This window comes from Telmatherina bonti (assembly GCF_933228915.1).
Source record: "Telmatherina bonti genome assembly, chromosome: 15".
Classification (NCBI taxonomy): domain Eukaryota; kingdom Metazoa; phylum Chordata; class Actinopteri; order Atheriniformes; family Telmatherinidae; genus Telmatherina; species Telmatherina bonti.
The window spans coordinates 26920690-26943769 of record NC_136613.1 but is presented as its reverse complement, the minus strand read 5'-3'; the positions used below and the strand labels follow the sequence as shown (position 1 = coordinate 26943769).

The following is a 23080-nucleotide window of genomic DNA, read 5'->3' as shown; positions in this document are numbered from 1 at the left end:
CTAATAACCAACGGCAATGAAAGAAAGATTGGCTCAGTAGTTTTGATATCATTGTGCTTTAATTAGTATTGTGTAAATATCCTAAGTTGAAAACAACTCAATATGAGGAGAGTCTGATTAGGATCTGATCCAGAATAACACAAAACAACATGGATTCATACATTTTCTATACTGCTTAGTAGGGGTGGGAAAATCGATTCGAAAAATTGGAAATCTGGATTTTTTTTTTTTTCACAATTTTAAAATCGATTTTTTTTTTGTTAAAAAATCGATTTTTTTTCAAATAAATAAAATTGATGCACTATATTTTTTTTTTTCATTTTTATAGTTTTTTATTGATCTTTTTACATGTCTTCTTGGGCATTATAGCAGCAGAATGATGGTCTGGCTACTGTGTTGTTTTTTCCTCATTGAAATGAAGAAAAATGACAAGCAAAAACAAAGTTTTATACATTTTTTTTTTGTTTTTAATCTGCAAAAACCAGCAATATCTGAGAATTGCAATTTAAATCAAATCGGCACCCAAAAAAATCGGAATCGAATCGGGACAAAAGCATATTGTCACAGCCCTACTGCTTAGTCTAATTAAGGGTCGTGGGGAACCTTGAGTCTATCCCAGTAATTACCAGTTGAGAGGCAGTGTACACCCTGGATGGGTCGCCAGTTCATTACAGACACAAAAACATGATTTTATCAGCTGTTACATATAGCCGCAAAGCCGCTGACAGACTTCATCTTGTTTAAACTGTCTGCAGACAATCACACCTGTCCACCTGACCAGTTCAAATGTAGCAACAATCGCTGCATTCCCAAAAGATGGCTCTGCGATGGAACGAACGATTGTGGCAACAATGAAGACGAGTCCAACACCACATGCTCAGGTAAGCACATCATTATGTTTAATCTGTCCGTCTCAATTGTCTCTGCACACTTTTGATTGATTAACATCATTTTAAGCTTCAAACAGTCATAATTTCTTCTTTCAATAAATGTCCGGCTGATATTTTATAGATCAGACACTTGCAGACAGCATCATGTGGGTAATGCTCTGTTACTCTGGAGACTGATGTGGTTTCTAATTGATTTTCCCTCATCAAGCTGCACGGGCTGTGAAAAACATCAAGCGGCTTTCTCATCTATACAGCGCGGCGTAAAAAAACCTTTATTCTGTGCCGTGTTTTGATGAAATGTTCTCACCTAAGGTGCGCCTCTATTCATCTGAGACTTGAACGGAGGTGTCAGGTGTCGTCAAGGCAGCCATCATTGTTATAATTTGAGGCTCTTAAGAAGCTGTGGTGGCGCACAATGGGTCTTGTTGTGTCAGAGCGCTCTATAGCATCAAAGAGTTGTGGCACCTATGAGAGGCGGCTCTCTGTCAGGAACGCTCAGTGTCTCCACATCCTCAATGGTGCCTCTCAGGAGCTTTTTATCCTTAGAGGATCAATGGGCATTAGTCAGCAGATGATGAATGTCCCCTCACAAGCAGATTGACACACATATCCCACATCAGCAAGACGTTGCATGACCACCAGCATGTGACTGACAGCCCATCAAGCTGCAGCACATTTCCCAAAGCCATCAAACCCACGGTGCTCTGCTGTGTGATTGAGTGATAAAGTATTCGCACCAGTTGGACAATGACGTTTCAGTGATCTAGTAAACATTAGATTGCTGTTGTGCAGTCTTGTTTTGATGTATTCAGTTGTGATTGAATTAACTGCCCCCACACCCGCTCCCAACTCCCTCTGTCTCAGCTCGGTCTTGCCAAGCCGACCAGTTCTCCTGCCAGAACGGACGCTGTATTCCTCAAGGCTGGCACTGTGACCGCGAGGATGACTGCGGGGACACATCGGATGAAATATCATGCAGTAAGTCACGTGTGGGTATTTATCACACCCATTCAGATGTCACGGACTGGACGTAAACACAGCTATTTACAGCTTCCACGAATGTTTTACTCCTCGGTTAACCATTCGCACCCGGTATGGTCATATTTAAAGCTTAAGGGATTATTTTACTGAACCTAGAACAAAGCTGTGAGAAGTGACAGCACAGAGGATTTATGCTGCAGTCTGAATGACGGCGTCATCAGCTGCTGATGTGCTAAAACTCACTTTACATTCAGCACTTGAAACTCTCAAAAACTTGAAAATGAGACTGTATGATTTATGCCCGTGGCAGAATGCTGTCGACAGTTTTGCAGTTCCTGCATCATGTTTCACTTCTCAAAGACAAAATAATATGTTCTGAGCACCACCCACACTGGATATCTGATGTTCGATGTTCATGTTTGTTTGTTCCTTTTTATACATAACTATGTAATGACATTTAAAATCCAGACCAAATGCAGTTTTCAGACTTTAATCATGACTTTGTTATTTAAGTTCTGATCTACATACATGCACCCACTGGTTAAAAGACGTCTCAGTTCATACCAGAGATCAGTGTAAAACAAACTTATCATTAATGAAAAGCAAAGCCAACACAAAGCATCAAAGCAACATGAACACTGAGTGGATGTGAGTCATGTTTCCTGTTGAGCTGCTGTTTGTGTAAATGATAATGAGAAGAGAGGAAGCGGTGTGAGCTACAACCGGTGCTCTACCTCAGAAGGCTGGGGCCGCCTGCAGTGGGTGAAGCGTCTCAGCACATAGTGGTGTCTGGAACCTGTAAACACACACAACATCTGGTCATTTCTGCAAGCAGCTACAGATATTTGGTTTAGGACAACAGTGAACATCAAAGATGACTAGCTAAACATTGGTCATTTTCTGTTGATATTCACCACAAACACCCAAGATCAGTTACAGTCAAGTTGACTGTAGATTTCCCATATTCCTATGCAAACAACAGATTTTATTTCTTACATTCTCCCTAAATTATGTCTATACATGTACATTAACTTTCTGTAAAAAGGTTTACAATGATGCAATGGGAGTTGGGCTGTTTACCAACTATTAGATGGATTACTGGGAAGGTAGGGACAGACATTGATACGCTCTCAGTGAATGATTTATAATACCTTTGTGATGCCTTATCTTTATTTATAACAGGAATCTAATGGCTTTCACATCAGCCTCAGGTGAACTTAGCAACAGTTTGCAAATGCAGGCATACTGAACGTTATAAATGGGTATTATGTGGACTAAAAATATGGGCTTTAGCATCACTGATAGTACCTTGGGAATAGCATTTAATTCAATGTTACTTCAGTGCTGCACGCACAAAGATGCTGGGTGAGTATATTACAAGGGTACTAAAAGGAAGTATAGTTGTGTTTTGTATGTGTTAGAATGCAGCTTTTGCAGCATCATGTAATGTGAAGGAGCAGAAAGCACAAATATGGCTTCTTTGTATAGTTTCAGTTTTTTTTCTTTCTTTTTTTTTTGCATCTTTTAAAGAAGCTTTTTTAAATCAATAAAGTTTACAGGTAGGTTGGTGTGTGTGCTGCATTAAATGGCACCACAAGGCTCAATCGGCACTCAGCAATATAGAAATTGGTTTATTATTAGTATGACTGAATCTGGAGTTAGAAAAGAGTCAAATGGTTCTTGGCTTGCAGCATTTTTTTTGTCTTACCATCTTCTTATAAAATCAGTAAATCACAAGTGTGTATTGATTCAGCTGAACTCCAAATAGAGCCGGCGTCGTTCACATCTTTTCTGTTTCTTTTGTCGGGCAGCTAAACCCATTAAGAATTATGAGTGAAAAGCATCTCATTAAGACGATGTGCCAACTCACGCTTGTGTAAAGCATTTCCAGATTGTCGCCGTGCTCTAATAGCATCCTGATATTTCTCACAGCCGCATTATCTGACAAAAATCACCATTCAGGTAACTCAATGCCAACATCTGTCTGGTGAATCCAGCTGTATGCCTTTTATTTCATGGTGAAATTAGAAGATAGAAAATATCATTACTGTTTTCTCACACAATCCACAGTGCAATGGTGTCAAGGATATTTTGGTCAAGGGCACAACTCTCTTCACACGTGTGCACGTGTTAAGACTGTAGTTTGATTCATCTGTGCATGTGTGCATGTAGCAAGGACACAATCATCATAACCAGATATATGAGGGTTGAATTAAATTGGCTTCAAATCAATGTCTTCAAGTACTAGACCAGTGAACATGTCTGCAGATGCAACTTCAAACTCACTTGAAATGAAAAGTACCTAGAAGTTTTAAGTGATCATGGGAGGCTCAGACTGCTGCACAAAGCCTTCTCCAACACATCCCAAAGATTCCCATTGGGGCTATGATCTGGACTCTGTGGTGGCAAATCCCAGGTGATGCCTGTTTCATTAGGGAAGAACAAATCCATTGACAGAAGAACCTGAAAAGTCAGTATATTCATGTAGCTAGAGGACCACCTCCTTGAGGAGCAACGCCTGACCATGGTATTATATTTGTGGTTTTCTTATGGCTACACAGCTGTTCAGATCCAATCCTTTGAGGTTATCTTGCAATGTACATTAAGCTGAGTTCTACTGTTGTTGTTTTGTTTTTTCTTTCATCTATTTTTATTTTGATTTTAAACATTTAAGGGATCATTGATCAGCATTGATGATCATTTTTAAAACATATTTCCCCAACCACATTATTTCATTGAAGACGATTATTCCCCGCTGTACTCTCCATTTTCAATGATCAATAGTTTTTAACCCAATTTTAGTAGTTTCCTCAATCTGCTTGAATGTTCTCTCTGCTTGATGAAAAAAAAAAAAAAAGACTTTTCTGTCTTACATCAGGTGTAAAGCTTCATAATAAACCATTGATAAATAATAGATCAAATTTAAACAATTAATAAATAATGAATAAACCTATATGAAATCATAAAGAAACTTAAATGAATAAACTCTCACTGAGTATTCCGTCACTGTTTTGAGTTGAAGTTGCAAAGATAGTCTGTTCCTTCAGAATCTTGTGCAGGATACATTTCTGCATGAGCTTCAGGGGTACCAGAGAGTTCTTCAGCACAGAGCCAGCCTTTCTTGTTCAGTTTTTACAGTTTCTCTAAGTGTGTAGTCTGACCCTTCGGCCCCAACAGATGGCTACGGAGCAGATTGCTCTTTCCAAAAAAACAATGATAGAAAATGTGCAACATCATGCTGAAGACTCTGAAAGGATTTCAGCTTCCCCCAAAAGTCGTCGGCGATGTACATACACAGCATTGCCTCTCTAGTCTAATATGTTGTCCGGTAATTTCCTCCAAAAGCTATTTTTTGAATTTCCATTTTTCTTTAAGATGACCCATGTAAGGGCCACAAGCTGGTAGTTTCTGGCTCTTTATTGAATGGATATGTAACTACCCATGATCAGCTAAAAGAAATTTAGAGCTGACTTGTGTCCTTTGGATCAAGAAGCAGACATGTCCTCACTGGTGGCAACAGCTTAAAGGGCTGATGCTGAGTAAACGGAATAATTTTGCACAGTGCTTCAGTGTTCTTAAGCGGTGCCTCGGTGGTATTATGCAGTCTGTCAGCTTCAGTCAGTTAAAAGTTGCAGCCTGACTTTTGGATTATTCTTATAAAACATAAATCAAAGAAAGCAAAAAGAAAAAAAAAAGAGCGAATGAAGGTGAAATAAATAAATGCATCAGAAGCCAGTGTGGCCTGCGCATTTTGGAATTCTTTAAAGATGCGTTTAACCTTTTATTGTGTGAGGGGAAAAGACCTTTTGGGGTTGTATTAGATGTTTTCAGCAGTAAAGTTGAACTAGATGAATAAGCAGCATACATTTAAAGGACGAGCGGAGTAAAGGTTTCAAGATTCCCTTTAATCATGGTTAGTATTAAATCAGCTTTTAACAGTGATTGATGTTTGCCAAACGCTGCTCTGTGCTGTATCTCCTCAGCCTCCCTTTGTGTCTCCTAAGCTGCTTCAATACGCAGTCACAAACAGCCAGGGTGTAAGCAGTAATTAAAGTTCATGCTCGGCTTCATTCAATCATAATCAAGCTGTGCAACAAAACATATTCTCTCCCCATACTGTTGTCTGAGCTTCCTCAGGCATTACTTCTCTGCAGGCACTCTGCTGTGCAGCTCTGGCAGCTTCAGTGGAGCTTCTGTGGGTTTTTTGCAACACCTGAAGCTCTGTGGTGGCTGCCTTAGAGATTGATGCTAATTTGAATTTTGTTTGTCAGTAGTTTAGTAGTTGTCACACAATGTCTTCAGCTGGGCTTTCTGTTCTCTTGAAGCCATCATTATTTATGGATGCCAGCATTTCATTTTTAGCAGTGCTCACAGTGTACTTGAAATCCTCATTATTTATGCATGCCCGTGCTTCATTCTCAGCAAATGTTAAATTCCAGGCAGTCATGTGCTGTCAGCGAGGCCTAACATTTGAGGGAAATATAGCCGAGTGTAGACGACGCTTGTGTGATAAAGACACCTTATATTTCCTCCGCAAAGCCCGAGGTATTCCAGACAGCTGCAGCAGATGCCAACAAATCAATTCAAATGGAGACTTGCATTTCATACAGAAGTCAATAAAGCTTTGGGCATCCAGTGTACAGTATACCGAAACTAGGCTGTTATGTGATGAGAATATGAAATGTCAATCCTGACAATGTCATCAGCCCACAAAATACAGTTGGATCCGTATCCTATACTTGCTGAGACACCTGTAAAAAATATGGATGCCGTAACGGGATGACAATGATTCACAAGGTTTCCCAGGTCACGGGGATGGATGTTGGATTAGATGTAGGGTAAGGAGAGATTTTTTTTTTTTCTTTTTTCTTTTTTTTTTTTTTTTATTTTATGTTTTTCATTTTAAATAAATTAACAAAATTCTCCTAAAGCCTTGGTAACGTACAGATAGATTACTGAAAAGCTCAACAGAATGCATTCTGGGATGAAACAGAAACACAACAAAATGTGGGAAATTGAAAGGATATATTCTATATAGTCTGTTTTTTGTTCCCCTTTGAATGGAGGCGCTAAGACATGATGTGTAGAAGCTGTTTGTGTGAAGATTGCTTTCCGTCTCAGGGTCAAGCATGTTTTTACATCGAGCTGTGTGATTGGAGACATTGATCAAGAGATGAGTTGTAAAGGTGGGACTTGTGGTGAATAGACCATCGCAGTTCAAGGAACCTCTGTGTACAAAACATTAATCAAAAGAGGAATTTCACATTTAATTTCAAATTGTAACCAGGGCCGCCTATTTTAAAGAATGTGGCAAGTATTCAGCGGAGGAGGTACAATTTAACCGGAAAGAATATAGCCATATTTTAGCAACTTTCAGCAGAATGTCTCAAATATCTCGAGATGTGTTTTAATGGATTGCAGTGAAATTTTATACAGTTATCCTTGGTGTTCAGAAGGAGACTGCTAATAACTTTTTTTTTTTCTTTGAACTACAGCGGTGCAGACTGTATTTTCCACTTTAAATGCTTATATTTTATATTCATGTGAATATGAAAAGTTGATAACCCACCAGTGACAGTACCACAGTCTCAGTTTTTTTTAGAATATCATCAGTAATTTTCAGCTTTTTGCTCAGATTAAAGTCTGTTAAATATAATAGAACAAATACAAAGAATATCATTATAATAACAAGTATAGATTTGACCAAATGATTTACCAGATGGATTGTACAATGGATTGGGATTATGTTACTTATTTATCTTTAATATGTATAAATCTTCACAGCCTTCCCCACCTGTGAGCCCCTCACCCAGTTCAGCTGCTCCAATGGCCGATGCATCAGTGTCAAGTGGCACTGTGATTCAGGTAAGGATCTGCCGTCTGCGAAACGCTAGCTGATAAATAAATGTGCGTTTGCTGCTTCAGCATGTTTAAAGAATCAGTTTTGCGTGTTTGTTTCATTTTATGAAAAATAATCAGCATTCTAATGTTTGGAACAGAAAAACACGGTGTTGACCGTTCTTAAATACATCATCAGCTCTCTCTGGCGTACTAAATCAGCTTCTGAGCCAAGTCATGACTTTCTATTTTTTCATTTTTCGCCTCATGTTGATCCCAGTTTAAGTTTTTGTTTGCCCATCTGCCTTTTGCGAACTTGCCCACATGTTCTCAGTTTGGATTGAGATCTTGCAAGATTCCAGGCCACGTTTCCAGTTTTTCCTACACAATAGTGTGTCTTTAATATTATTCATGCTCAGATATGGAATGGCTTTCACGAAATTTCTCATTGGTCACTGGAGAACGTTTTGCTATCATTCCCAGTTTGTGAAATTCATAGTATCGTCTCTGGGTGTTTCGGGATTAGCGCAACAGGACTCATGGTAGTGTTTTAAAAGGAACTTATCTAGATGTCTCAAATAAATATAACTTCACGCCAGTCTTCTGCTGTCCTATTATTGTACTTTCTTCAGCAATTGAATGTTGTTTTTTTGTGTGTTTCTGAAAGATAAGTTTTCCTTTTTTTTTTGCTCCTGATACTCTTGACACTTTCAAGTTCTGCACTGCTGGTGACCTCCGTTTGTATTTGACAGTCGCGTAACTCGGTGGACACTCTTGAATGCCCTGAAGTCCTTTTCACTGAAGCTGAATCCCTCACATTGAAGCTTTTAATGATTTTCAGTTCTTTCATGTGCAATACCTTTTGCACCAATCTCCTTGTAATAAAGCCATTTTTGGCTTCACAGCTTTCTTTTGAAGCAACTGTTGCAGACAAATTAAAACAACTCGTTTTTTTGTTAACTGTTCTTCAAAGTGGTCTTGGGACCACAAATTGACTTGTATACACCACATTCTGATGTGACATGAAAAAGATTTGAGCTGATCATTTCATATCAGGACAGAGTATGATAAAATTAAGATTCTACAATACCAAAATTAGGAAAAATGCTTCAGAACCTTCCTCACAGCAGCAACATGAATATCTACCGTGCAAACAGAAACAGCAAAAATAGTCGAAACCAATATTTGAGTCACTGCTAAGATTTATATAAGCTGTTACATATCTTTTATGTTTGTTTGTCCATCTGTGCAGAGGATGACTGCGGCGACGGCAGTGATGAAGTGAGCTGCATCCAGACCTGTTCCAACAGTCAGTTCCAGTGTACCAGTGGGCGCTGCATCCCGGCTCACTGGGCTTGTGATGGCGACAACGACTGTGGCGACTTCAGCGACGAGAACACAACCTGTCGAGGTGGATCTGCACGTAAGATAACCTGTGTTACCGTCTAAAAGGCCAGCCCATTTAGCTGTTGCAGGGAGCTGCCGAGCAGAACCTTTATAAGTGCACAGATTGCTCATTAATCTGTTTTAGTATGCAAATGATTTTATTTGCAATTCAAATAAGTTTAGAAATTGAAGTTTTGCGACGGCAGATGTGATAATTAAGACACCATCATTGTTTTTTGACTCATGTGTGACTAAATCTGTACCTGATCCCTTAGTTGGGGAAAATTTTTCCTTCAGTTCAATCATCTAGAATAATAATCCCAGAGTTAATCCAAGTCCCACAAAGATATGTAAGTTAAAAGTGAAGCCTATGCGGAGGTGCGTAAAACTGCAGTTTTATCCATTAGGGGCTGGCTGCAAAACAGAGCAAATCCCCATAGACTCCCTTGTTAAAAAGGCCAACTTCACGGCAGAAATAAACATGTTTACAGCCATTCATGTATATATATGTATATATATATATATATAACTAAATGGCAGCAAGGGGTAGGTAAATAGTTCAGAATTAAGGAAATATGTATATATATATATATATATATATATATACACATACATATATATATACATATATACATATATATATATATATATATATATATATATATATATATATATATATATATATACATATATACATATATATATATATATATATATATATATATATATATATATATATATATATATATATATATATGTATATATATATATATATATATATATATATATATATATATATATATATATATGTATATATATATATATACACATACATATATATATACATATATATATATATATATATATATATATATATATATATATATACACATATATACACATATATATATATATACATATATATATATATATATATATATATATATATATATATATATATACATATTTCCTTAATTCTGAACTATGTACCTACCCCTTGCTGCCATTTAGTTTCCTAATCAGACGCCAGTAAAGTGCAGTGACACCCGTTAGTTTTATGTGGTGATGTACTGACCTAAAGGCATTAAACAAGACAGAAACCTTAAACACTTGTGGAACAAGTTCATTCGCTGAGTCAAGCTGACCTGCTACAAGTGCCAGATGGCTTGGCCTGCAGATAAATTCTCCTAAACCATAAAAGATGTCTTGTAACTATACTGATTACAGTTGTGCTATGGTGCACGGTAGATCTGTGAAACTTTAATTGCTGAATTACTTCTGTTTCAGTGCTGCCATCTGTGATTGAGTGCAGTGAGGAGGAATTCCACTGCGTCGCCGACGGCACCTGCATCCCGGAGCGGTGGAGATGTGACGGTGACAAGGACTGCGAGGACGGGAGTGATGAAAAGGACTGCGAGGGCACCAAAAGGATGTGTGACCCCAAGGCCAAGTTTACCTGTAAAGATACAGGTAGCGTACCCTAGAAGTAAAATATGTGCCGACAACAGCAGATTTTTGGATTTTTACTCCATTTTGCTTTAGAACTGTTAAATTGACTAGTCTGTTTTCACTATTAGGTTGTAGAAATAAGCACATACACTTGAACAATAGGAATAAAATTCACTTGGAAGTAAAAAGAGAATTACAAAAATCATAAAAACCTTCAGATAGTTTTTCAAACTCATTCGCTCTCAAACTCTCGAAATGCAAAAATGCAGTGCAGTTGCCTCTGACATTAGTGCAATTCTGCTCCTCTATGTGTGGGTTACAAATGAACAGTTTAACTAAATCATGAATTTTACATCAGAATTAAATATTATATTCTGCAACACGAGCCTAGCCTGAAGCTTTTAATTCCATTAACATGTGACAAAATGTTTTCCTTAGTTAATGAGGGGGGGTTATCTGCAAACTATTTAACTGTCACTGTGAAAATTGTAATAAACAAAATATCCTTAACTAACCATTTTTCTCTGTTCTGTAGAGATGAGGACACTGCAACTCATTTACTTTGTAGAGGTTTTGCCTTTGAGCTTTTCAAATTTAGACACTTCCACTGGGGAGCAGGCCTGTATCTATTCAACCAATCAGGGTAAACCTTTAAGAAAGGACATTTAGAGCTGCCCATCTTCCCCAAACTCAACATCTCCATTCTTTCAGAAAGTGTAGGAAGAGAGTCTGGAAGAGACTTCTTTGCTCTCCGCATTAAGCCTTTCAGCTTTGCTGCTTATCCCTTGACAGTTTTATCAAAAATGGAGGCCATGCTGCATGGTGACGGGTTGATTAGACCACACAGTTATTAATTACTCTAATTTTGCTGTGTCACACTTCTCTGCACTGATGCACTAGTCCTTCCCACAAGAGCATAGTGCCCCCTCTGGCAAAATTCAAAAACCTCTTATGTTTTAGTGGGTATTTCAGCAGCCATGGTGGATCTTTGTGTGTTTTACAGCAAATTTGGACCGATGGTCTCTTGGGATGGGAACATTTCCGCATTTGATGATTTGGTCAATTCAACAATAAACAGTTCACTTTGAAAAAAGAAACATGTAGGGAACATTAAAGGAAATCTAGAAAAAAAAAAAAAAAGCGAAAGATAAATAATTACAAGAATTTGATCAAACACTGCAGTTTTAAATGTCGTGAACTGAGTAGGTGATGAGGTCTTTAAAGGTTTAAAACAATTCAAACAGGTTTGTGTAGAACTGTGTTATAATAATTATCCAAACAAATCCTCTAAAGATGAATGAAATAATCAGAACAATTTTGGTCACAGTGTAAAGGTTGCACTAGTCTCTGAAGAATAAAGGAGGACCAGTTGAGTTAACGTTGGCATTAAATTCCATACACTAAGCTTGGAATCCAGGTTGATGTTTGACGTTTCATGACTCAACCATCAGATAACTTTAACGTATAGTCTTTTATACTGGACAACACTATCATGTAGAAGTTGCCATCAAATGTGAAGATCCTCCTGAATGTTTGAACAGTAATGGTGTATAATGAATTATTTAATATAAAGACAGTTGTGTTTGGAGAATGGAGGAGCTTAAGTAAAAACCAGTAACGGCCCTGTTGGAGAGTCATCTACGGCTATGCCTTAGTTTGTATTCAATAAAGATGAGCTTTTAGATATTTAAAGAGAATTTTCTATGTTTGGAAAGAACATAAAAAATGAATTTTCCACCCAATAAGTAATGGTTAAGCTGAGCTAACCCAGTCAGAGGTGTTATTTTTCCTTTGTAATTTCTATTGACTGAGTAAAATAGTTCATTTTCTCTCCACATAGTTGCAAAAGTAATTATGTTGAAGCTGTGGATTTTTTTTTTTATTGTCACTCAAGAGGAACTTGTAATTATTAAGACTGGTTATTTCAGTTGCACCAATAACTCATCACCTTAAACCAACATGAGCAAAAAACAGCCTGGGTGAATATTTCTGTCATCTTGGTTTAATCCATAACACGGAGACATGCAACATGAAGGGTTGAAATCACAAGTATCATATGCTGCTAAGTCACGTAGACAGTTAGAAATTAGTGGTGATATGAAGACTAAGACACACATATATATGCTTGAACGAACACACCCACAATCTGGCAACAGCAGGATGTGAAAAGCAAACTATGATGTGTTTTCATAAAAAATGAAGTAAGAAAGACAAACAAGTAGAAGAAACTGTCTAAATTGGTAATGCTGCAGTACAAGCCACTTCTGTAAATGTGGAAAAAAAAAACCTGATGACTCATTGCACCGCCTGTGCTGACTTCATCCTCATCTCCCTCAGTTGTCAGACCTACAGTAACGTAATATAGAAAAGAAACAAAACCTTATTCTGGTGGAGTTTTTTTTTTTTTTTTTTTTTTTTGTTTTTTTCACCCCATATAAGGACATGATAAAATATTAACTGGTAAAACAAACACAAATCATCAATCATCCAACACCATGTTTGACAATTTGTATAAGTTGTTGTTCTGACACAGTAAACATGGTATTTTCTGGTATGTCCAAATGGCATGTTTTCCACAGGTCTCATATATTTATTCAGATGTAACTTTACAAGCCTAAACTTTACTGCTATGCTTCTGTTTTTTATTTAAAAAGAAAAGTTTTTTTTTTTCTTGGCAACTCTTCCAACAAACCCTTTTTGTTTACTCTTTTTTTTTTGCTGTCATGAACATTAACATTTAAAAATCAAGCTGAGACCTGTAGAGTCTGGGTTGTGGCTCTTGGGTTTTTTGCAACATCTTTGATGGTTTCATCTTCACTCCTCGAGGTCCAGTATCTTGCGGGATTTTGTTGTTTCCCTGCACACCAACAGCTTCTTGTCACCATTTTCCTTAATTTTGGTCAGGTGTGTGTGCTGATGAATAGAAACAACAAAGACCTGGATACTGGCCCTCCAGGACTAGAGTTTGACACCAAAAGTTTCTACTTTGCTGATGATAATAATCAAGTGTGATCAGCAGCACATTGCCGTTGGTAACCTTCCTCAGTCCAATGGAAGCAATTAAAATATATTTTATTTTTCAACACACACATAATGCATTTTGGATTAGTTTTGTCAAATAAATAATTAACCAGTGAAATGTATCATTTGGTGCTCTGGTAAGGAACAAAATAATTTGTTTTGCTATGTCTTGGTTGTCATAGAGAATTTAAGGAATAAGGTAAAATGGATATATAGCTAACATGTGCATCTTCTATATGATATACTCTATAGGCAAGTGTATCACAAAGAGTTGGGTGTGCGATGGAGACATTGACTGTGAGGACAGATCGGATGAAGAGTCGTGCGAGTCGTCTGTCTGCAAGCCGCCGAAGTACCACTGTGCCAACGACACCTCTGTTTGCCTCACTCCTGACAAGATCTGCAATGGCAAAGTGGACTGCTCAGACCGCTCAGATGAAGGACCCATCTGTGGTAATGTCTGCCCTGTCTTGTTTTGCATTTTGGTTTGTCGTGCTGCTGTTACATCGCTAAAAGCACAGAGACTCAGAACATTACCGGCCAACAGATGATAAATCAAAGTTTTGGTTCACCACTGTAGGGCTACTGGTTGCTGCAGGAGGCCAAGTGATGAGCTGTAGCTGATGCAGGTTCGCCAGTTTGTTTTAGTGATGTTGGTGCAAACTCAAAACCACCATGTTGGCTGTAATACAACTGTGTATTGCTGCTATTTAGCTTCATTCCAGCGATAGAGCTTTTATAAACTTTTAACCAATGGAACACTTTATCAAAGATTTAGTCAATGGGCTGGCCTTTAGAGAGGTTCTAGCATCTCAGTGCAAAGCGATTTCCTTTTGTTTTCTTCACACAAGTACACATTATATTTATACCTTTATTCCTTGTGGCTGGGCTGGAAATTTAACCATTGAGGCATAGAGAGCTTTGAGAACAATAGTTCCCTGCAGTGCAGCGTTGATCTCCAATGGGTAACTAGGGCTTTAAAGACAGCAATGCATTGACAATGTGATGGAGCATATGGTGGTTTCAAAGAGATTTTTTCAAGGTAAAATACACCAACAGTTTCATGTTAGAGTATGTCAGCTGATTGCTCTTAGTCGATCTATCCACTTATTTACCATCTCTACAACTAAGAAAGCTCCATTTGTTGCATGTGGAACCATGATGCCAAAATTATTGGTACATGTGTCTCAAAAGTAAAGGTAAAAAGAAAAAGGAGTTTCTGAAGAGACGGGCACTAGCGTCTTCTTTTTCGTTTTTTTTTCTTCTTCTTGTTTCTGATATTTAATCTCTCACCCAAAAGGCTTCTTCAGTTCTGACTGACAGTGTCAGGGTCTGACAACTTGTGATTCAATCTGATGAGCACAGGCCTTTACGATCACACTAGGGGATTGCTGACAACAGTGCAGCAAAGTTTTCAGTCTCAGATAAGGCATGTTTGCATCTGATGGTGACATGGATTTCAGGCAACACAAAACTGATGTTTTATGTCTCAAATGTAGACATTTGTGGTTTCTGTGAAACAAAATAGGTCATTTTTTTGTCGGTAGGTTACATCTCAATTCAAGCTGACTGTAATTGCCCTTAAGAGGAATATTTAAAAGCTATTCTTTCCACAGTAAGACAAAACCTGTGGATAAACGCCTATCATTATGGGATCTCCTACTAGCTGTCTCCAAGTCTGTGGATTTTCTGTCATCCAACATAGACACAAATTCACGACTGCAGCTATGCTGTTAGAGCTGGTGAAAGCGACTCTCACTGAGAAGACCTGTTACATGCTGTAGAAACTCAGAAACACTGGGATGAGCTCTCAGTTTTTTATTTTTTACTTTATCACTGATTGTAGAAAAAAAAAAAAAAAGCCCCAGTGGATTCCTTCTACATCTCGTCTCTCACAGTGGAGCTTAGAACACAACACGTAATGAATATCTGTCGTCCAGGAGACCAAAGAGACAGAACATAGAGAAAATCTTCCTCCCTGATAATGGAAAATGTGGTACTGTTCATCTAAACCCTTCAGAGGCAAAGAAAAGGCTCTCATGTGACTAGCTTTAGCCATTTAATCTGTTAAAGTGAGCAGTGTAAACATCGAGGCTCATTTTCTAGAGCATCACTAACCAAGCCTCAATGGGGTCCCGTGGGGCCCTCAAGTGGTATTGTGGCTTGAAAGAGGGCTTATGGCTCCTTTCAGACTATTAGTTTGTGTTCAGAGGGACCTCAAGGGTCTGTTTGATTTGCACCAGTTCAGCAAGATTCATACTGGTTATTAATGACAATAAATACATGGTGCATTATCTTTCAGCAGAGAGTGCATATCTGTTCTGTTCCACCCTGAAAAATAGTTTTAATCACAGCAGGAAAAAAAAAAAGGAGAAAAAGGTTCCTTTTCAGCTCTGTTTTTCATACAGGTGTGGCTATATTTTAAAATTGATTATTTTAATCCAGTTGTACCACATTAGATTAGCAAACTCTGACACACCCCGCTATATTACACTGAGTCACTTTTCATCCAACAAACTAAATAAAATCCAGAAGATCTAAGTCCTTCCCTACTGTTGCCATAGTGATCAAGTTTGTAGTTATTAGGTAATTTTATTCAAATGCATTCAATTATATATGAGTTAAAGTGACAACTTGCTGTGAAAAAAAAAAAAAAAAAAAAAAGCAGTCTTTTTATGTTTGCTGTTCTGCAGCATTAAAGTGTGTGTTAACACAGTGTCATGGAGGAAAGACAACAGCGATTAAATTAGAGAAGTAACTGTTACTCCTGTCAATCTAGGAAGGATTATATGATCTTTTCCAAACAACTTGGAATACTTAACGTAGACCTCAGTTCATGGCAGTATATTTAGAAAAAGGTTGTACAAGTAAGGGTTGTTAGGACATGGAGAAAGATGTTTCTTTAAAAGGAAAATTTGCTGCACAGCTTTGGTTTCAAACTGACCATGACAAAACTAAGAAACATTTTTAGGCTGTCCACTGAGTCGTAAAGATTTTACTTGTAAATAAATGTTAGCAAACATACCTTCATTTCTCAGGCAGTGAAAACAGTCTGCCTGAGAAATGCAGTTTTGGGATTGCATAGAAAAGAATTGGTTGAATTTGTAAAGAGTAATAGAAATGTTTTTGCAAACATCTGGTCACTGATGCAAAGCAAAAAACTGTGTAAGAAGATGGAAACGTCTCCCAGAGGAGCCAGCAGCCACCCATGAGCACCGCTTGTTTTTAAAAAGCTGGGGAGAAGTAGTGAGGCCCCTCCTAACGCCACTGCTGCATTTGGAGGAGAATGCCTCAAAATCCATTTGTCTTTGGTATGGTGAATGCAGCATGAAGAGGCCAGCCAGAGGAAAATGCCAAAATGGCCAAGTGAAGGTGACAGAAACTGAACCTGCACCTGATGCTCCAGTGGCTTTAACTAAGTAATGCTGATGTATCACATTCACTTTGTTGTTGCAATTTTATTTGTTTTTTTTATTTTCATATTTCCAAGTTTTAAATAAAAAACACTTAATATTCAAATATATGTCATTAATTTAATAGTATTGAGTGTCATGTAAATAAATAGCACAAATAAAAAAAAAAAAATATTAATGACGTAAAGGCAACACCTAAACAACACAATGGCTGTGTCTCAATCAGCGCACTAACACTACTTTGCACACTATGTTTCAGTTTGTAGTGCGTTTGCACTGACTTTAGCGCAAAAAACTCAGTGCACTGAAAATACCCGGATGCTGCCCTAACCCCGCCCATAAATGCAGTGTGGAACGATGGACACGCGCACTAAATTGACGCTATTTTGCTGACGTAGCGGAAGAGGATGGACTTTCCATCAGTTTACAAGGTAAATAATTACTGCCGACTCAGTAGTTAACACCATAGGTTAGCACACTGTTAGCTGTTTTTATCCGGCATAGTGGACGTATACAGGTTATACGTGGTAAAAATGATGAATGTTATAGGTTCTGTATGTTCATTGATCATTGTTGAACTTCCAGATGAAGCATTGTGGTGTTTATAACGTAAACTATTAATACCGATATAGCGCCAGTTTTTAGAGAACCGTCCGTTACTATGGTTACCACTGATGCCATATATCTGCATCGTATGGTCAGATCTGATCTGCTAAGACTGAACGAGAAAATATAGATTTAAATTAACATAGTAGTGGATTTAGTTGGTTTGATTATTAGAATGCAAAGTGTGAGGTGTGTAACTTTCTTCTACATGGGTCCACCTCGGGGAGATTCAATAAAGGATTCAATAAAATGTTTCTATAACAACTTTGCTGCATCCCTGTGTCTGAGCATCTTCTTTACAGCATTACATTCCCTACATTATCATTAATAATTGGTTTCTTGTTGCCAAATGTGCACAGCATCAGAGTAAACACCAGTTAAAACAGATGTGTTTAATGTAACATACATTTTTATACTGACAATATCTTTGCATATTTAAAAGCCGTTTTATTAGTGTTTTGATTTGCACTTTATTATATTAATAAGCATTTGGGAGACATGCAAAGACACATGACAATCTGATGTTGCTTTGTATTGTTATCAACTGAGCTAGATCACTATAGTGTAGGCCATAATATATGATGATATGATACATGAAGTTAAGTTTTCTGGATTTGTTCATTTATTTGTTACAAATTCCTAAAAAAAAATTAGAGGGATGAACTGTCTCTGAAACGATAAGCCAATAATGAAGCAAGGCTGGCAACAGGTACGCACTCTGGGCAGGTATGCAGGCGGGTCATACACGTTAGAAATAAATGAATATACGTACCAACTCATGTTCAGCCAATCAGATGAGGATCCCTCGTCACCTTTAATGTGATGTAGTTTCATGAGAGAAGCAAATTCATTCTCGTAATTTAGCGCTTTGTTTTTCTTTTGGCGGCAGAAGAATTGTGGTCAAATGTGAGTTCGTCACTACCGGTTAGTGCAATACGTCCATGTTCCATTTGGGACAGCACTTACCCACCGTGGTGCGCACTACAGAGAAAAGTGCGTAGTGCACACTACGCACTACATTCCAGTGCACTAACGAATTGAGACACAGCCAATGTTAGTCCAAGTCATCCACACTTCAGTGAAATTGAACTGTCCACTTAGAAAGCAACACTGATTGACAATCAATTCCACATGCTGTTGTGCAAATGGAATAGACAACAGGTGGAAATTATAGGCAGTTGTCAAGACACACCCAATAAAGGAGTGGTTCTGCAGGTGGTGATCACAGACCACTTCTCAGTTTCAATGCTATCTAGCTGATGGTTTGGTAACTTTTGAATGCTGGCGGTGCTTTCACTCTAGTGGTACCATGAGACGGAGTCTACAACCCACACAAGTGGCGCAGGTAGTGCAGCTCATCCAGGATGGCACATCAATGTTAGCTGTAGCAAGAAGGTTTGCTGTGTCTGTCGAACAGAAGATAGGTCAGTACATCAGGAGACGTGGAGGAGGCCGTGGGAGGGCAACAACCCAGCAACAGGACCGCTACCTCCTTCTTTGTGCAAGAGGAGCAGGAGGAGCACTACCAGAGCCCTGCAAAATAAGCACCAGCAGGCCAGAAATGGGCAGTTTGCCGTGTGTTCTTTCAAATGCAAGACAGTGCTACCCCTCAAGTGGCTGGAATGTGTCAGCAGTTCCTGCAACATGAAGGCATTGATGTTGATGCCCATTCCCCAGACCTGAATCCAGTTGAGCACATCTGGGACATCATGTCTCGCTCCATCCACCAATGCCAAGTTGCACCACAGACTGCCCAGGAGTTGGCAGATGCTTTAGTCCAGGTCTGGGAGGAGATCCCTCAGGAGAACATCTGCCACCTCATCAGGAGCATGCCCAGGTGTTGTAGGGAGGTCATACAGGCACATGGAGGCCACACACACTACTGAGTATCATTTTAACTTGTTTAAAGGACATTACATGAAAGTTGGATCAGCCTGTACACTCTCAAAAATAGAGGTACAAGATAAGGACATTTCTGTACCTATAGGTACATTTTAAAGAAATGTTCTCTCAAAAGTACAATACTGGTCTTTAAGAGACCAGAAGCACACCTTCAGAGTATGAAAAAGGGTTCAAAATGAAATAAAGTACAAATTTGTACCATTTCGACCATAAGGGTACCTGCAGCATTGAAAAATGTAATGTTAATGGCTGTAATGTTACAAACTAGAGCAGAATTGAGTGATGACAGTAGTACTACTTAACAGTCATTTACTACACCAGACAATGAAGGTCAGATGCTGCAAACTAAGTGTATGGCTGGTCAGTATTTTGAGTTTTTGAAGATTATTTCTAGATTAAAGATAAGATAATATTGCTAGGTGGAATGGACCAGGCCTAATGCTATGAAAACATAAAAAAAAAACAAGTTGTTAAGGTGAGGTTGAACTTGATGAGGTACAAAAATAGACCAGAACTGAAGGGTACAGAATTGTCTCTCAAAAGAGTACACCCCCAGCGATAAGCATTTGTACCTTTTTAGGTACAAGCTGGTACCTCTATTTTTGAGTGTGTAGTGTGATTTTCCACTTTCATTTTGAGTAGAACTCTAAATTCAGACCTCCATGGGTTGATACATTTGATTTTCATTGATCATTCTTGTGTGATTTTGTAGTCAGCACATTCAACTAAGGAAAGAACAAAGTATTTAATAAAAATATTTTATTCATTCAGATCTGCACGCGTTACTTGTATAGCAGCAAAGACATGGCAATAGTCCCCTTAAAACTGAGAGCTCATCAGCTTGATCAGTTACCTTCGGTAGGGCCAGAAGAGAGCTATGTGAGAGCTATTAATATTCAGTATAAACTGGAAAAACAAAGTAAGCAAAGAAGAGTGTTCCAAAACTCTTAGAGAATAACGTGAAAGACAAATTAGGTCATACAGAAAATAATTTGGTGCTAAACATGGTTGGTATCTATTGAATAATGGGCTGTACTTATTTTTTCCCCATGCTTCTACAATTTAGCTTTTATGTTAAATTAATTATGACACAATGTCCTATTAATGTAGTATGTATGCTGTTTATATTTACCTAATTGTCAGGCTGTGTAAAGAACCAGTGAGCATTTTCTTTTGTTTATCATGTAAAAGCGTAAAATAAAAAGGACACGCTGTTATTTTAACATTACTGTAGTTTCTTTAGGTCTTATCTTGTCTCTAGGCTGATTCCAAGAATTTCTGCCCTCTCTTCACCCCAGACATGTGTCTTGTAGCCAGAGGGGGCTGCAGTCACCAGTGCACCGTGGCACCGGGTAAAGGAGTCGTGTGTTCTTGTCCCCCTGGGCTTCACCTGGACTCTAGCAACAAGACATGTGAGTTGGTGGACTACTGCAGCCGTCACCTGAAGTGCAGCCAGGTGTGCGAGCAGTACAAGACCACAGTGAAATGCTCCTGTTATCCCGGATGGACGCTTGACTCAGATGGAGACAGCTGTCACAGCACAGGTAACACAGCCTTGCTTTTAATGTTTGTTTTAGAGAGGCCGCTGGCTCCTGAGATGCTGGAAGCCTGTGTCTGCCAAAGTCTGGGTTTTATCTTGGGGTGCAATGTACCATGACAGCCATTGATTCAGAGTTATCATTGCTGCATGGTTAGTTACCTTAAGACGCATTAGTTTTACTCAGTGATTAATGAGAGATTTACTCCACCGAAAATGAGTTAGAAAAAGAGAAGTCAAATTGCAACATAGGAGAGTTTTGAATTATGCCAAAATGTAGAGGTAGTTATAAGAACGGTAACAAATTTTGATTTAGAGTGGATCAGATTCAATCATATTAAAAAGTGAAATGGCTCTGCAGTGACAAGTCTTGTCTATTTCATCTACACTGAAGCTCAGTGAAGAAAAAGTGTTCTCTTTTCTCAAGCAGAAGCTTTGATGCTTTTTTCACTTCGATATCTACATCAGGCCTGGTCCCATAACACAGACATTTTTCCATAGTAACCTTATCATGAATTTAAATTCTTCTTTTTCTGATTGCTGTTACAGGGTAATCCATTTAAAGAGGCTGTTTGGAAGCACTTGAAATACAATAGTAAACATGCATGCTGTTGGCTTGTCATGTTCAGATTTATGGACCTCATTTTGATTACTTGCTACTTTATTTCACTCCGGGATTGATGACAGTTGCAGCTTTAATCATATATTAACAGAAGGAAAAATGCACAGTTTTCCCTGGAACTGTACACATTCGTCATACATCAAGATTTGCGTACAGACAAATATTCTGTTAAATCTTTGAAAAGGTGTTGTTACATTCTTAGTGAACTCCAAAGCACAAATCTTCTTTTGTTTCTTTTCACATCTCAGCAATAAAACAGTTGTAAAAAATCTTTTTACATGGAGCAACGCAGCTAGATTAGCAACAACACTGAAGTATGTCATTAAAGCAAGGACGTTGCTTTAATTACATTTGTGTGTAAACAGCTTGGTTTCTTCAAAAACGATTTATTGCAAATACTTTTGAAGATAAACCTTGAAAACATTTGTCTTTTAAATATATTGTGTTTTTATTTCTGTGTTGTTGGTTGAATATGTGCTTAAGTTCTCTAAAAGTTAAAGTTGTGCAAACATTTATAAGAAGAGGATGCAGAAGATGTCACTGATTGAGCTAAACCGTGTGTGAAGCTATAAAGGTGCAATAGGCAGACACGGTTTACCAGCTTTAGGACTTGCCCATAGATTAAGCTACTTGTTAGAAGACCTTGCAAAATGTATTCCCCAAAAGAGACCAAGTACAAATGTAACTGCTTTTTCAGAAAATGGGAAATTTTAATGTGCTCATTCCCAAAGTATTTGGCAACAAATTGGTTCGGCTGCTGGTGATGCATAATAATGTGCACCACATGGCAGTAAAATACAGAGAAATTTGTTTGAAACTATGTCCTCCACACAAGCTGTCAAACAGGGAGTAAGATGAAAAAAGGGTAGGAAGACAAATCAATTGTTTTACTTCCTGTGCAAATTTGACTAATCTTAAAAAGAACAGTTGTTACAGATGAGATTAAAAAATGGCTCAGTTGTGTGAATATGTTCCAGAAAAACAAGGACAACACCGGCTAAGTCACATGAGATAAGCATTGACATTTTGTATCTGGAAACCCAAGGATGTGTCACAGTTTCTTAGCCCGAATAACCTGTTTTTTCTGCTGTCAAGTAACATAGTGGCTCTTCCTCTTAAAAGTACAGATTCGTGAAAGGCTAGATGATGCCACATTATGCTTCTCTTCTATGTCTAACTAATGATTTTTTTGTGTAAAACGTGCTATCAAATGTGTTTAATTTTTAAGCTTAAATCTTACTGAGTTAAATGTTGTCTTACCAAACTTTGAGTGAGAAATCACACAAAAAAAGACATCCCGTGTTCTCAAGATCTCAATAATCAAAATACAAGCTGACAACTGCAGTCTGAAAAGTGAGAGAAAACTGCTAGGTTTGCAGTGGTGCTACATTTAAGTTTTGCTTGTATTCATCAGTACTCTGCAGTAAATTGCCTG

At 38.1% G+C, this 23080-nt stretch overlaps 1 protein-coding gene across 1 annotated transcript in view; it reads left to right on the top strand.

Moving 5' to 3' along the window:
- Positions 1-23080, top strand: part of lrp1bb (low density lipoprotein receptor-related protein 1Bb) — a gene marked incomplete at both ends in the record, with an annotated part of 313004 nt that overhangs the window by 165925 nt on the left and 123999 nt on the right. The window contains 7 exons of the mRNA XM_079254397.1: positions 756-881; positions 1755-1868; positions 7656-7736; positions 8962-9132; positions 10383-10565; positions 13818-14018; positions 20785-21030. Coding sequence (XP_079110523.1) covers positions 756-881; positions 1755-1868; positions 7656-7736; positions 8962-9132; positions 10383-10565; positions 13818-14018; positions 20785-21030 — 1122 coding nt within the window. The remainder of the gene's footprint in view (positions 1-755; positions 882-1754; positions 1869-7655; positions 7737-8961; positions 9133-10382; positions 10566-13817; positions 14019-20784; positions 21031-23080) is intronic.